Below are 15,833 nucleotides of genomic sequence, written 5' to 3'. Positions count from 1 at the left end.
TTAAAAGCAGCGTAGAGAGCTGCCTTTTTACGTAAATGGTTTTCATCTTGGGGAACTGACTGCGCATGCGCAAACACAAAAACTCAGAGACTGCAGCGTCTCTCTCGTACCAGGAAATAGCAATGTTTAGTCATTTAGGCTATGAAAAGCACAAAATGCTGACACTTTCAAACTTATAAGTACTGTAGACTATCTGAAATGGAAAAATAAATCATTTATAATTATATTATCATTAAAACAAATAATAATCATATTTTTTCGTTGTTTACTTTTTTGTTTTATATTGTATAATCTCTGTATTTGTTAACATAAAAGCATTATATCTTTGTATACGTGTACATATGCATAAAGTGTCTACTGTATGCTAGACTCTACCTCCGTTACCTCTGTTATTACGGAAGCTAAAAAACAGGATTTATTTTACTCGAAAAACAGAACATTTATTCATAAAAACAGAATTTTTTCTCATAAAAGCAGAAACTTTTTTTTATTCAAGTGAATGCAATAAGCTTCCGTATGTTATAAATAGAAATAAGAAAAAGATATAAAAGTAGAATTATTTTTTTTTATAAATATGGCGTCGAGTGATGATGACGTTGTAAATGTAAAAATAAAGCGACGCATGGTCCATCTTTATCCATTCCTCAAGTCCCGACAATTACGTGTGTTTATGAGACACGTGGAGCTCTGTTATTCTTTGATTTATTTTAAAAGCTTGAGAAAACATAGACTTAGAGCGCCAGCATCGAAAAATGGGGAAGTTGAATGTTGTGGTGCTGAGATATTTAAGCCGCGAAGACTTCCGTGTCCTTACAGCGGTAAGAAACAGCTACACGTGTTAGCATATGATACATTTGTTTTTGCTAATATGTTACAAACAGCAAAGTGTAGCTCTCAGTTTTAATTATCAGGTATAAACAGCGTGACTACGTTATTTTGTTGGTGGCGTAGCAATAGTCTCCATTATACATTATTTATTTACGTGTCAAAACTAAATTGTTGTTTATTTTGTGGCCATCAAACTCAACCCCACAACTTAACTCAACAGCTTTTTTGGATTGTACAGTGTGGTTTGTCGACTGCTGATTGTATATTTGCATGCGTATTTGTGCTTATATTTAATCCATATTCTTGCATTTATAAACATTGTCTTGGTCTCTGTTTTTACTTTTTAATAATTTATCTAATTTTTATTTACAGAAGCATAGAGCTGTCACAGGGGAAATATATATTTTGGATCACTATATATTGTATGAACACTATAATTATATTGTACAAACATAATACATTGTACAAACAATGTGCTGATATTGTACAAGCAATATAATATCACGTTTGTACAATATAATTACACTGTTCATACAATTTGTTAGTACAATGTGCTATATTTTTCGTACATTATAGTTATATTGCACCAACAATATTATATCACGTTTGTAAAATATATTTATATTGTTTGTACAATAGAATATCATATTTGTACAATATAATTATACTGTTCATACAATATAGTCTTTTTTTTTTTTTTACCTGTTTATAAACTTTTTGGCCTTCTTAATGAATTAGACAAAGCACGTTAATTTTTCTGACTTGTCAAAAATAGTTTGACATTTAACTACCGTTTTACACTTATATTTTCTTATTGATCTTTAAAACTACTTGTGCTGCACAGACCAGAAATCATATTACATTTTTAAAATGTCAATCTAAATGTTGCAGAAACACAATGTTGTTCTCATTGCTTTTTTTCTGAATAATACTGTCATTTAACTCTGTAAACATGTGTTTCCCGTACGTACATGTTTGTCCTTTAGGTGCGATGGTGTTAGATTTTTCTTACTTGGCTCAACACCAATCTTGATAATAAAATATATTTTTTTCCTCTAAATCTCGTCGCACAGGTGGAGATGGGGATGAAGAATCATGAAATAGTTCCTGTCAGTCTTCTGTCTTCTATTGCCAGTCTCAAGCATGGCGGCTGCAACAAGATCCTCAGAGAGCTCGTGAAACACAAACTTGTTGTTTATGAACGCTCCAAGAGTAAGAAAGCTACAAGAATACAAAGAATACATTTGTGACCCAATCTGTAATATTAAAGGAGCATACGGCAGGATTTGAGAAAAAATAAACATCAATTTTCAGTTTTTTTTTTTATGCTAATGGGTGATGAAGCGTTCTAAACCAAAGAGAATGAGCCCACACACATTTCTACCTATTGCCTTGAAAAGATCGTGCGATACATTTTGTACTGCTGTTCTGGGCGTGAATTTTTTGTGCAGTTCTGCGGACGTGACGTCAAATGACGCTGGTGCGCGTTCTCGACTGCTTGGAAATATACCGGAAATAAAGAAGAATGGGAAGAAGACGTCTTTGAGACTGAAAGAAGACAAGCACAGTGGACTAAGCTACTGTTTCAGTAAACAGTCACATGAACGGAGAGTAATTAAATAACCGTGTCACAGTTGGAGTGTGGATCGGATCGGTTTTGTCATCCGAGTCCTTAAAGAAATGACATACTTTTTCGGATTAGTGGTAAGCACTGATTTTATTAACGAACAGCTGTTAATGTCAACATCAGATCAGCTCACAGGTAGCAAGCGAAAGTGAAACAAACGGGCGCAGTGCACAATTGAGACCCATTAGATCTATTTACATAATCCATGTTATTGGGAACGTTTCAACAGTAGGAGCGTGACGATATCTCTATTTCTTTGCACGATCAATTATCGATCAATTTAAAAATATATATATACATTTTTTTTTTCAAAACCTTTTTATGTTATGTTTTGGAGTTGTCGCGTGTTTGGAGGTAGGAGTGTGATGATATCTCGATACGGCGAAATATCGCGATATTTTTCCGCACAATCGATTATCGATATGCTCCCGCTAAGTATCAATTTTTTTTTTCAAAACCTTTTCTGCTTTTTCACTAAAATGTGCAGGTAGGTCTTCACAGAAATTTGATCACTGTTTGTTGAAGGAACCAATATTTTGTTTACTGGAATATTGCGATATAATGGTGTCACTGGTAAAAATGACCCTATTTTTTGTTTACAGAAAGCACTATTGGTTCATTTTTATTGGTTGACACTTATTTACAGAAATTTTACACTAAAATAGTGTCACTGTCCATATTACACTTTTTCAATTTATTGTCTTTCAGAGATATAAAATAAAAAATTTATTTTTTCACTTAATCTTTTTTTTCTTCTTGTTACATCATCGATTATCGTAGATTGATATCTGACCAATATATTGATAATCGCAGGTATCGTCCATATCGTAGATAATAGTTATCGTGAGCTTTGTATTGCGTATCATATGAGGTTCCCACCCCTATTCAACAGTGTATTTCTTTAAAATTGTCGTCTGCTCCATTCTCCTTGCCCAACGGATCATTGCTATCACTGTATCACTTTAAGCTGCACTGAAGCTGTAGCAGTTGCAGCAGGAAAGGAAGACACTATGTGACCGAACCCGACCACCATTTCTAAATATCTGTCCAAACCCGACCTGTCCGGTGCCGTCGGGTCCCGTCAGGGTTTGGTCTCTAGTATCAGCTGTAAATAGTTCATGCGTGCCCCCGCGGCAGCTTGGCTGATGGCTGCAGTTACCCTAACCACCGTGGTATCGCTATGGAGTCTGATTTCTAGATCCTGCACTATGCTCTTTTAAAGCATGCAATGTTGTAAGTGTGTGTGTGTGTGTGTTTCAGGCGTCCAAGGCTACAGGCTGAACTATGGAGGATATGACTATTTGGCCCTGAAGACTTTGTGCTCCAGAGATGTGATATTGTCAGTCGGAAATCAGATGGGCGTGGGGAAAGAATCTGGTGAGAAAAGAAAATATTTTAATATGTTTTGTTCCATTGCACTGGTTACCAATGAGTTACATGGGTAACTTGACAAAGGTGTTTGACACAGTCAGCAGGTCAGGACTTTGCTTTTGTGCTAGACAAGATTGGATGTTCACCAACGCTGAATCTACTCATTGCTTTCTTCCACGGTGACATGAAGGCCACAATCCAGTTTGATGGCTCAGAATCAGACAGCTTCAACATTAACTGCAGAATCAAGCAGGGTAGCGTCCTCGCACCGACCAGTTTCAGCATCTACTTTGCAGCACTGCTACAATACGCCTTCCAGGACTCACCAGGGGATGTGTACCTTCATTGGTGGACTGATGGATCACTGTTCAATATCTCACGAATCAGAACCAGGACCAAAACACAAACAAGCATATTGAGGGCCTTTCTTATTGTGGATAATGCAGCACTGGTGGCCCACAGTGAATCAACTCTACAAACTATGATGGACCAGCTATCCAAAGCATACAGCTAGTACGGTCCCATGTCTTGTTAAATGTTGTTCCACAGTTGTAATTTTTTTGGTGTTTTTTCTCTCCTTCTGTGTAGATATATACATTGTGGCTAGCCCGAGTGGAGAGCAGTACGCACTCAAGCTGCACCGACTCGGTCGAACGTCCTTCAGAAACCTAAAGAACAAGAGAGACTATCACAAACACAGGAAGAACATGTCTTGGCTCTATCTCTCCCGTCTCTCTGCCATGAAAGAGTTTGCCTACATGAAGGTGTGAAAAATTAAATTTACTTTGGCAATGAACTATTCTCCACAAACTTTTGGTTTTACTTTCTGTATCCCAGGCTCTGTATGATCGAGGCTTTCCTGTCCCTAAACCCGTGGACTATAACAGACACGCTGTGGTAATGGAGCTCATCAACGGACATCCATTGTATGTGATCACACTGCTCTACATTGGTTATTTTTCTGAAGTCCTGCATCTCATTTGTGTGTGCGGGCCACATTGTTTCAGGTGTCAGGTGCACAAGCTGAAGGATGCGTCTGCGCTGTACAGCGAGTTCATGGAGCTCATCATCAAACTGGCCAATCACGGCCTGATTCACGGAGACTTCAATGAGTTCAACCTGATGTTGGATGAGCAGGACCACATCACTATGATTGACTTTCCTCAAATGGTTTCAACATCTCATCCCAACGCTGAGTGGTGGGCTTCTCTAACTTTAGACTAAAATAGAACAAAGTCAACAAATCTTCCACTTCCTGTGTTACGCTAACGCCTCCTCCCTGTCTCTGTAGGTACTTTGACCGAGATGTCAAATGCATCAGGGATTTCTTTGCAAGGAGATTCAACTACGAAAGTGAGCTTTATCCGACCTACAAAGACATCAGGTGCATGTTATTTTAATTTTAGTTTAACGCCAACCTTTTCTGGTATTTTACATTTAGTCCAACTCCAACCTTTTTTGTTACTTTATTTTAGTCTGATCTTTTCTGTTATTTTAATGTTAGTTCAACTCTTTGTTATTATTTTCGTCTGACTTTTATTTCTGTCTGACCTTTTCTGTTTTCCGATTTAGTCTGACTTTTTGGGCCTATACTATGAAGCTAGATTACCTCTTATCGTGCTAACTTCCAGGATTTGATCAGTGTGTGCTGGACTACAAAGCTGGCTAACGTTTTACAGAGCTAAATCTCCATGGCAACTTAGGCTCGAAACCTGACCTGGTCGAGACCAGATTTTGTTCTAAAGTCCCGCCTCCTGACCATTCAGTTCTCTTAGAAAAGGACCTGTCCAATGAAAGGAGGATCATTGTGAACACGTCTGTGTGGATCTGATGTGTCGCTGACAAAGAGAGAATATTTAGACATTGATGCAATTCTTTCATTTATTTGATGGCATCCTATAGCAAATACACAGATTTTTATCTGATGGACTGATAAAGTAAAATAAGTAAATTAAGTCGGCTGATAAAGCCTGCATGCATCTGGCGCTTTCAGACCAATATATTTATTCATTCATTCATGTATTTTAAGGTTATGCAAAGAGCCTCAGTCCTGTAAGATAATATAAAATATAAATATATTCCACCTTATGATTTAGGCTGATCTGCATGAACGCAGCATCAGAGCCACGACCAAGGTGAAAGTTAAACTGATCAGAGTGTTAGATTATTTTCTGTTTATCATCTCACTAATTTAAGCATTAACACTCATCAATTCCTGCATTCATTCCTTGCTGCTTTTACTGCAGCAACAGTGTTGTTTTTGGTCTGAATTCTGGATATTAATTCTTCATATTTTTAAAGAAGTATTCCTCAATTGTGACGAAAGTTGTTCGATACAGTTTCTCTGTGATTGATCTGACAATTTAATCTCCTCCTCTGTCACAAGAGTGCGCACGTAGCCAGGCTGAAATCAACTTGGCAAGTTGTAATCGAGATTTGTAGGACAGCTTCTGTCTGACTGAGAATGTTTTGTTAGGTGAAGCCCGCTAACAGATAAATCCAGGATATCATTATCTATCTTCGTAGTACAGGCCCTTTGTTTTATATTTATTTTAATCTGACATTTTCTATTATTTTTTATTTTAGTTTGATTTTTTTTTTTTTTTTTGTTCAACTTTTTCTGTTTTTATTTTAGTCTGACCTTTTGTTTTTTTTGTTTTTTTAATTTTAGTATGACTTTTTCTGTCATTTTTGTTTTAGTCTGATCTTTTCTGTTATCTTTATTTTAGTCAGACTTTTTCTGACTACTGACTTGTTTTTCATTACATTAAATTCTCGCAGGCGGTCCTGTTCTTTAGATATTGAGGTGTCGGCCAGCGGCTTCACTAAAGACATGGAGCGAGATGGTGCACTGCTCCACCCGGCTGGGCCTGAGGACGATGAAGAGGATGATGAAGAGGATGATGAAGAGGAGACAGACGAGGAAGCTGAACCAGAAGAGCACAGTCTGGATATGGAGGAGTATAAACACGCAATACAAGAACTGGAAGGGTTGAAATTGAAGGATACAGATTGTGAAAAACAAAGTGAAGAGAATTGTGATGGAAAGACAGAAGAGGATGATAATGTGTGTTCAGATGGAAGAGAGAAAGAAACTGAGCTGAATAAAGCAGAAGATCAGTGTCTAGAGCTGGAGGTGCTTTCTGCTTCCAACAAAGAGTTCAAACCGTTCAGGTAATCACAGATGGATAATCACTGTATCAGACAGGGCTCTGTTTAATTTTGTGCGGGTCCCAAAGTAAATGAACAAAATGACTCAAAAAACATAAAATGACAGACAGAAAACACACAAAATTATGACAATATGCAAAATTACTCTAAAACACACAAAATGACTCCAAAGAAAAACGGACACAAAAACAAACACACAGACAATGTGACAACAAAATCACTCGTAAAACACACAGGACAGCTACAAAAATACACAGAAGTACAGGAAAATATCGAAAACAAGAAAATAGTAAAATATGCTAAATGACTCCAAAAATACGCAAAACTACTACAAAAACCCATTAAATGAATCCACCAAAACAACAGTGAAGGAAAAATACACAAAATATCCCAAATGACTCCAAAAACAAGAAAAATACAAAATGACAAGAGTAAAGTCACAAAATGAATTTAAAATACTAGACAAATGCACAAAAAATTAGCAAAATATAAAAAATACACACAAACATTTATAAAACCGTAAAAATATGCAAATTGACTCTTAAAACACACAAAATGACAAGGAAAACTAACACAAAATTACAACAAAAATACACAATTACAACAAAAACACGAGGGCTGCCAACTGTATGTATAAATGTACTTATGTTGGTGAAAAAGATTAAATACCAAATATAATTTATTTAATGCCTAAACATGATTCTTTGTTCAGCAACAGCTCTATGTGAGTGAGTGCTGGCTCCCAAAACAATGTGTTGCACTTCAGCTGTCACTGCGCAGCGTGCTGTCCTCAGAGCAGAGAGGGAACGAATTAAGACAGGCTTGAAACACAAGCGTTCACTATTGAATCAATCCATTTTCTTCACAAGAAGATGAATTATCTTTGTTTGATACGTGGATTATGTAAATAGAGCCACTCTCACTGCGCACCTGTGTTTGACGTGCATTTGTTTCCCTATGCGCTGATTTGACGTTGACATTAACAGTTGTCTGTTAATAAAAGCAGGCTTACCACTAAAACAAACGTAAATGTCACTTATATGAGGTTTTAATTGTTGGTTTCAGGTCAGGCACAGATACAAATATCTAATGTCTGTTGGACCTGTTGGTTTCACTTTTGCTTTGTCGGGTTCTGGTCAAATCTTGAACAAAGTTCATATCATAAATGGTCTGTGTTTAAAAGAAAATCTGCACCACAAAAAGCCAAAACAAATTATTGGTTTCTCTTTTTCTTTCTCCTCATCCTCCTCTGCACCTGCTCATTCATTTGCCATTTTTGTTTTTCTTTGATCGAATACTCGCTATGTGTGCCATAGTCTCGAAAAATACACAAAATTACAGGAAAATATACAGACTCCAGAAAATACACAAATATGCGAAACAACATCAAGAATATGCCAAATGACTCCAAAGACAAAGAAAATAACGAGGGAAAAATTACAAAATGAATTTTAAAAATACTGAACAAATGCAAGATAAATACAGATTAATCCTGATCTCTTACTTTTTTGCAGGTTTACCACAATTAAATGTTTCAGATCAAACAAATTTAAATATTAGTCAAAGATATCACAAGCAAACACAAAATGCAGTTTTTAAATGAAGGGTTTTATTAATGAGGAAGACAAAAATTCGAAGCTACATGGCCGTGTGTGAAAAAGTGTTTGCCCCTAAACCTAATAACTGGTTGGGCCCTCCTTAGCAGCAACTACTGCAATCCAGCATTTGCGATAGTCTTTTACAACGCTGTGGAAAAATTTTGGCCCACTCATCTTTGCAGAATTGTTGTAATTTAGCCACATTGGAGGGTTTTTGAGCATGAACCTCTTTTTTAAGGTCATGCCACAGCATCTCAATAGGATTGAGGTCAGGACTTTGACTAGGCCACTTTGACTGCATTTTGTGTTTACTTGTGTTATCTTTGACTAATGTGTTATCTTTGACTAATGATCTGAAACATTTAAGTGTGGAAAACATGCAAACAAGTGAGAAATCAGGAAGGGGCCAACACTTTTTCATACCACTGTATACAAAAAGACAACAAAAAACACTCCTGTATTAATGCTGAGATTGGTTATTATTCTAAATGCTGAGATGACTTGATCATGTGACCCTCAGATCAGATACAATCACATGTTTGTGGCCCCACTGTGATTAAAGTTGTCCGTTTTTCATTTGTATTAAATCTAGCAGGGTTTGTAAAAAACAAAAATTCTAACAGCTGTAATTAATTTGTAATTATTGTCTGGTAAGCTTGGATATTGTAAACTAACAGCTTGTGTGTGTGTTTTATTATTTTAGAGACTCTGACAGTCTTCTACATGTTGCTGAACACAGAAGGCTGAGGACAGACAGTGAGGCTACAGTGGGAAGCATTGGGAGCTGCGCTACAATACCAGCAGTAAGTAAAACGACACAAACCTGGGACCTCATTTATAAAAATGTGCATAGGTAAGATCACTTCACCTGGCGTACGCTGAAACATAGGAAATGCAGATGCAAAAACGTTTAGATTTATAGAAGAGGGTGCACGCATGTTCTACGCCTGTTTCCATTTTTAAATCACAACCAACTCTTAAGGTTGTCGTACGTGAGAAAACGCCTTTCTCCACCCTTATGGTGCTTATAAAACATCAGGTGAATGCCCTTAAGGCCCTATTCTCCGGTCTGGACTTAAGCATTTTATTATGCGCCTCTCTTCTGCGTATATTCTCCGGTCCAGATTCCTGACACGCCCACCTTGCGTAAATCGACCAAAGGCGCGTAGTCTGTGAATGAAGGAGGTCTGAAGCAAAGGAGGCGGACTGGGCCATGATGTCTTCTTTTTTTGGCCAGTTTAGAAATCACGGAACAAGGAGTTTTCCTTACTCTTGTAAATGTAATTGAAATTCGTGAAGATGATAAAGCGCACTTTTAATTTGAAACACCTTTGTTGATAAACGATGTAACAGGTTGATTTGATCAGATTACTGCAGGGTGAAGATCGGACACATTTTTCTGCCTGAGCCACAGTTAAAATCTCTTTTTCCTTCATATTAATGACAGATTGTTTGTTTGTGTGGAAAGCCTGGTTTTATTTCTGGGAGACTCTTCTGCAATATCATGAGTCCATGTGGCTTAAGTTGTAACTAAGTCCAAACTTTTAGTGCATTATAATGTTTCACCTTATCGGGGCGCTACACTTATTCCAAGGTCAGTAAGGAGAAAATAACTTAAGCAGACGAGGGAATGCGCATAAGGCCAGATTTGAATGGAAAACAAAAAGAATGGGAATGCCCACATTTCAGGGCCGCTCAATGAAAAAACGGAAAACGTCTTGTTTTTCAAATTCAAACTCTTTTACTTTGGTACAGAAAACGAACACCTTAATTCATTTTCTCTTTTACCGATTGGCCAAAGTACGTGACCCGGAAGTGTACTCTCATCTGACGCTAACGGCAGTTCGGCATGACAAGATCGGAGATCGCTGCTTCCAACTGTGCATCCGAAATGTGTCCTTTTCGCTTTAGCTGGTGTTGGGCACAGAACCTCCTCATGGACATTTCGGAGGATTTAGAGACTCCTAAGTGTTGCAAAGCTAAAGATATCACGGAATGTGTAACGCTTCACTTCCGGGTCACATACTTTGGCCAATCGGTTATAGAGAAAATGAAAAAAGGTGTTCGATTTTCGTTTTCTGTACCGAAGCAAAAGAGTTTAAATTTGAAAAACAAGGCGTTTTCCGTTTTTTTATTTTGGGTTTGGAAACAAATATCAAATAATGACTGTTTTTTTTTTTTTTCATGTTTTTGTTACATAATGAAAAACTAACAAATGATGCACGGATTCTGGAGTGCGTATCTGGGATACTGACTTACGCACATCGGAGAATAGATGCCTTAATGAATACTTACTGATACGAATTTCACGATGGACCAAGGGGGAAAACAAGCAAATAAAACACATTTCACTCAATTTGAGGTGGAGATATGAATTGTTTAGGGTGGATACACAGGACAGTGTAATTTGGTGACAAAGTGCGCATCACGAATGCAAAAGGCAGAGGAGTGGAAGCATGTGGCTGATGCTGTGAACAACGTTGCCTCAGAGGGCAGGACTGTGGCTGAGGTGAAAAAGAAATTTTCAGACATTAAAGCAAAGACGAAAAGGTGTATTAAGAAGAGCATTTGTGCAGCAGGTGATTGAAAGTGGCAGAGCTTACTCTCACAGACCAAAAGCAGAAAAGAGTCATCTCTTGTTTCAAAGAATAAAAATGAAGATGTACTATAACACCTTTGGATCGTAAGTTTACAATAGATTATTTTCAAGTAAAACTATATTTTTCTTCAGTCCCAGAGTGTTAACTGGGTTGGTGGTGCTGGGTTGAGTGAGGTCGGGGGTTCCACAGAACCACGTTCGCCCTCCCACAGCACCTCATCCTCACGGGCGCGGTCCTTCTAACATGTCTCACTGATTTCTGAAGATCTGCTCCCTCTAGAGCGTGGGTGCCCAATTTCTGTTCATTGAATGGCTGCGGGCTAAAATTAAACATTCATGTTGCCGTGCATGAAAATCAATATGCCAATAACATCACTTTACAAAATAAACACTTACAGTAGTTTTTAAATTTAAGAACACTTTTCTTTATTGTTTCATGGCATAAAAATATGAAACATCTGATGTCTTCAAAGACATTAGTTGTCATTTTGATGACATGCAATATAAATTCAACAAAATGGGACACAACATACCCCGCCTATACAATGAAAACACTAAATTCCACTGCCTTGAAACAATCCTTTAAACATCAGCTTTAGGAAAAAATCTTGTTTACAAAGAGACATTTGGTACATGGAAAAATATGAAATACAAAATGACTATGAGGTAAAAATGCTACATCCATCACTACAGGGAACAACCATTTTTAGGCACACTCCTCAGTGCACTTTCAGAGGCCTTTTAGTGGGAGACATGAAGCCTGTCCTTGGTTTTTAAAAGTCTCTCAATATCAGGCTCCAACTTACTTAATGACAGTGAGAATGTCGTGCAGGTGAGAGTCAGACAGTAAATGTCTCAATTTACACTTTAAAAGTGTAGATTGACAATTGAGATTCAACAGACTGAAAGCCTCCTCATAGACATACAATATACCGCACTGCCAAAGAGGTACAGCATCACCTATGCATGATGGCATACCTGTGTACAGGAACACATCTGTAGAAATCCTGTAATGGGAGCTCTTTGAACTTGCCATGGAGGTCTGAATCAGACAGAAAGCCAGCTGTTCCTTTTGAAACTCCTCACTGACGACATCCACATGTACAGAAAAGGGATGCACAAGCAACTCAAATGCAGTTCCCTTTTCTAGAAAATGTTGGACTTGTGTTTACAACTGTTATCTGTGTACCACTGCTTTACGCACTCCATCTAAGTTCTGACCCCAACAACCTCTCACTCTCTGGTCATATGCTACATACCTATGCTGACGGGCGCTCAACAGCGCCACCCTACTCCTAATGTAAAACAATAGCAATTTGTGGTGATGGGGAGGAAGTGCAACAAAAAATACATTCAAACTGTTGGAAAAGGGGGAACAAAAAAAAAAACAATTTCAAATATAGGTAGAGGGTAAAACTTTGGCCCGCGGGCCCCAAATTGGACAGCCCTACTCTAGAGTCTTCTGTGCGCCACGTCCTCCAGCTGTGCAGATAAGCTACTGTTTGTCTTTGCGCATTGTGAGTGTGTCCCTTTTTATAACAGCTACAGGTGTTGCAACCAATTGATCAGCAGTTTTGCGCAATGATCATGTGATTTTAATTACAATTATTATCCATCTATAAATACAAGGAGCGTGTGTGGCACATATCTCTCTGACGCAGTGTCTGATCGACCTGAAACTTCTTTAACAGCCGATGGTGTGCATCTATTATTTTGGACTTATTTAGTGATTTTGTTGCAAAACGTTTTATTTTTAAATCAACGCGGGATAGCCCGGAGTCCCGGTCTGAGTTTACCTCCTTGCTGAGATTATAACCCTAACCCTAAACAAATAAAACTTGTGTCCGTTCACATTGAAAACAAAAATAAACTTAAAATGAATTAATTTTTTTTTAGCAAAATTTCAATTTTCGGTAATGCGCATATACAATCTCAGTACAATGTGAACTCAGTACATGACACCGGACAGAATGAGAATGGCGTGCGTGCGTGTGCGTGTGTACTACTACTATAACGTACACATCCGTGTGTGTCTGTCTTGCGAGTGTGCAGGCCGGGCAGAGGCTCCCCTGTTGTTGAGGTCTGGTGATAAGACTATCCTATACGTGAGTGTAGTGTTTATTCACCAGTCAAATAGCATTGATTTTTGAGTATTGTTGTATTACACTAGCAGTTCTCTTTCTTTCTGTCACCAGCAGAGTGCTATATTGTTTATAATGTTGTGGGCGACTGTGGCCCAGGTGGTAGTGGGTCGTCTTCTGCTCGAGAGGTTGGGGGTTCGATCCCAGTACCTGACTATGTGTCTAAGTGTCCTTGGGCAAGACACTGAACCCTAAGTTGCTCCCAGTGGTCGACTAGCGCCTTGCATGCAGTCCTGTCCCACTGGTGTGTGAATGTGAGAGTGATTGGGTGAATGAGCTGATATGTAAAGCGCTTTGAGACTGCTTCAGTGTGGTGATAAAGCGCTATACAAAATCAAGTCCATTTACCATTTATAATCAGCATAGTGGTGATGCATGTACATGATCAGTCACTTTCTCTGCATTATTCTGTATATCTTTTCACAAACAAACACACAAAAGATAAGCACCCCTGCACTAACAAATGTTATATGCAAAATAAAGTTTTATTTGTGCTAATGTTTTTTATCAGATTTTACCTCAACCGCAGCATTGATGCAAACTTTATTTATCAATTTATCATGTGCATGTTCCATAGAATTAAACCAGGGAAATTGCACATGCTATTTTACTTTGCACCTGCAAATATACCCCTTTATAACACTACAGAGTATGTACACCTCTTTGTACATCCAACCTTCAAACACATACTCATTTGGCCATAATTGACAACTCTGTTTAAGCTCCCACATGAATACATACTTCCGACGGGCACTGTACTAGTGGATATAAACTGTATTTGTAGGCACGCACACGTCCTGGTGCGTCAATATAATTTTATCTTTATTTTTTGCAAATATATCCATCACATAGGATTTGTGTTGTGAAATGTCTATGGTTTAATTATTTCACACAAATATAACAAATATAACGATTTCCCAGAGCTGTCTTTAATTTCTTCGTTCTCCTTTTGGGGTCCGTTTCCTGTTTGTCCTGATTTTGTGCATACTGCAGGGTCAGAGATGACGAGGGGGTGCGCACATTCTCGCCAAGTTTGTTTTTTATAAATCCCAAGCATTGCTTGTAAGTGCCCCTGGGCCAAAGTAAGAGTTATTTCATTACAAGTCACTAATTGGGACTAATCAGAGCTCTCCCTGATTAGTCCAGCAGGTGAAGCTGAAGAGTTACACTCATCACATGCTCAAACAGCTTTCCATAGAAACTGCACTTGTTATAGAACATTGCTTAATTCTGTGATTTCTTGTGTTGTGACTGGTTTGTCTGGAGTCTAGACATGCACTACGTGAGTGTCCATCTGTCTTTAAGCTGCTATCATTGTTGTTGTTTGTGCTGCAGGAGGTGGTTCGTCAGAAGGTGCGGAGGCAACTCAGCAAACAGCAGAAGGCAGCGCAGAAGAGACGTCTGCAGAAAGGAGAGGCCAACCTGGTGACCCAATCCAGACGGGAGAACCAGAACAACATCAAGTCCAGCATGGAGAGCGCCTCCTTCTGGGGATAACTGGGAGCTGCACAGTTTTAAAAACACTGACACTTTGCACTGCAGCTTGTGTGGTTCTGTCAAAGGAGCTGTAAACATGCCACAATACATTTGTATTGTGGAAAAAACCAAAGGAATCAACTAATAACAAACTGATTTTATTATGGTCAAACCTTCTGTGTTGAGTATTTTATTTATTTTTTTAGCAAAGTCATCGTGCTGCCAATCAACTGTTTAGTTACAATTGTGTTTTCAATTATCCATGAACAATTAGAAGAATCAGAAAGGATTTTATTCGCCAGGTACAGTTAAAAACATTACAAGGAATTTAACTTGGCAGTTGGTGCAAAGATAATGAGCACCAACACACCGAGGCAGCCATCTGCGGCACCAACATGTTTAGATGAAAAATGGGAAAACAGGAGGAAAGGAGAGAGGGAAAAAGGCAGATCCTGAACTATGTTCACCCACAGTGTAGGACTAGGAAAAAACTTCTCAGCACATAAGCAATGGAACACAAATACAACAAAATTAAAGGACACAGCACATATGGTCGGATGGAGGGGAGGATTGCAGTCGGCCGCTGGGGGGCGCGCTCTTGCAGTGCCCCTCCTGCTGCTGCTACATGGGAAGAAAGGGGGATTGGGGGCCAAAAAAGATGTTGAAAACATGATCCCGATTGCTTCATTCTGTACAGTCCAGCCCGGCGCAGATGAAATGAAACAACCTTAGGTAGATCTGAGTTCAGAAACTAAAGCTCACAGGTGGTGGTGATGGAGGACGGGACGGAGCATCATTCCACATGAACATCTTGGAGAATAGATAAAACCGGCCTTGAATTACAATTCAGTTCCAATTTCAGTGACCGGCATTTTTCACAATTACAATCAAATTATGATTTTTTTTCCCCCCTGAAAGTCAATTACAATTACATTCTCAATTACTAAAGTTAATTTACAATTAATCACAATTACTGAGTATGAAATAATTGACCCCATAATACTTAACCATCTTGTGTTAAC

At 38.4% G+C, this 15,833-nt stretch overlaps 1 protein-coding gene across 1 annotated transcript; it reads left to right on the top strand.

The window, feature by feature from the left end:
• Positions 1-615: 615 nt before the first annotated feature.
• On the top strand, positions 616-14,983 carry riok2 (RIO kinase 2 (yeast)). Its single transcript, XM_028457445.1, has 10 exons — positions 616-818; positions 1,902-2,040; positions 3,716-3,832; positions 4,415-4,590; positions 4,664-4,752; positions 4,834-5,025; positions 5,118-5,210; positions 6,608-7,000; positions 9,299-9,398; positions 14,671-14,983. Exons 1-10 carry the CDS (start codon positions 753-755, stop codon positions 14,830-14,832), a joined length of 1,527 nt encoding a protein of 508 aa, XP_028313246.1. The 5' UTR covers positions 616-752; the 3' UTR covers positions 14,833-14,983.
• Positions 14,984-15,833: the final 850 nt, after the last annotated feature.

This window comes from Gouania willdenowi, chromosome 9 (genome assembly GCF_900634775.1).
Source record: "Gouania willdenowi chromosome 9, fGouWil2.1, whole genome shotgun sequence".
NCBI classification, from domain to species: Eukaryota; Metazoa; Chordata; class Actinopteri; order Blenniiformes; family Gobiesocidae; genus Gouania; species Gouania willdenowi.
The sequence above is the reverse complement of the archived record's forward strand: the minus strand, read 5'-3'. Positions and strand labels throughout refer to the sequence as shown.

Excerpts from the sequence above, each read along its gene's own strand:
- riok2 (XM_028457445.1), top strand. The coding sequence starts at position 753 with ATGGGGAAGTTGAATGTTGTGGTGCTGAGATATTTAAGCCGCGAAGAC. Across the intron at positions 5,211-6,607 it reads CCGACCTACAAAGACATCAG|GCGGTCCTGTTCTTTAGATA; the intron begins GTGCATGTTATT and ends AAATTCTCGCAG. Across the intron at positions 7,001-9,298 it reads AAAGAGTTCAAACCGTTCAG|AGACTCTGACAGTCTTCTAC; the intron begins GTAATCACAGAT and ends TTATTATTTTAG.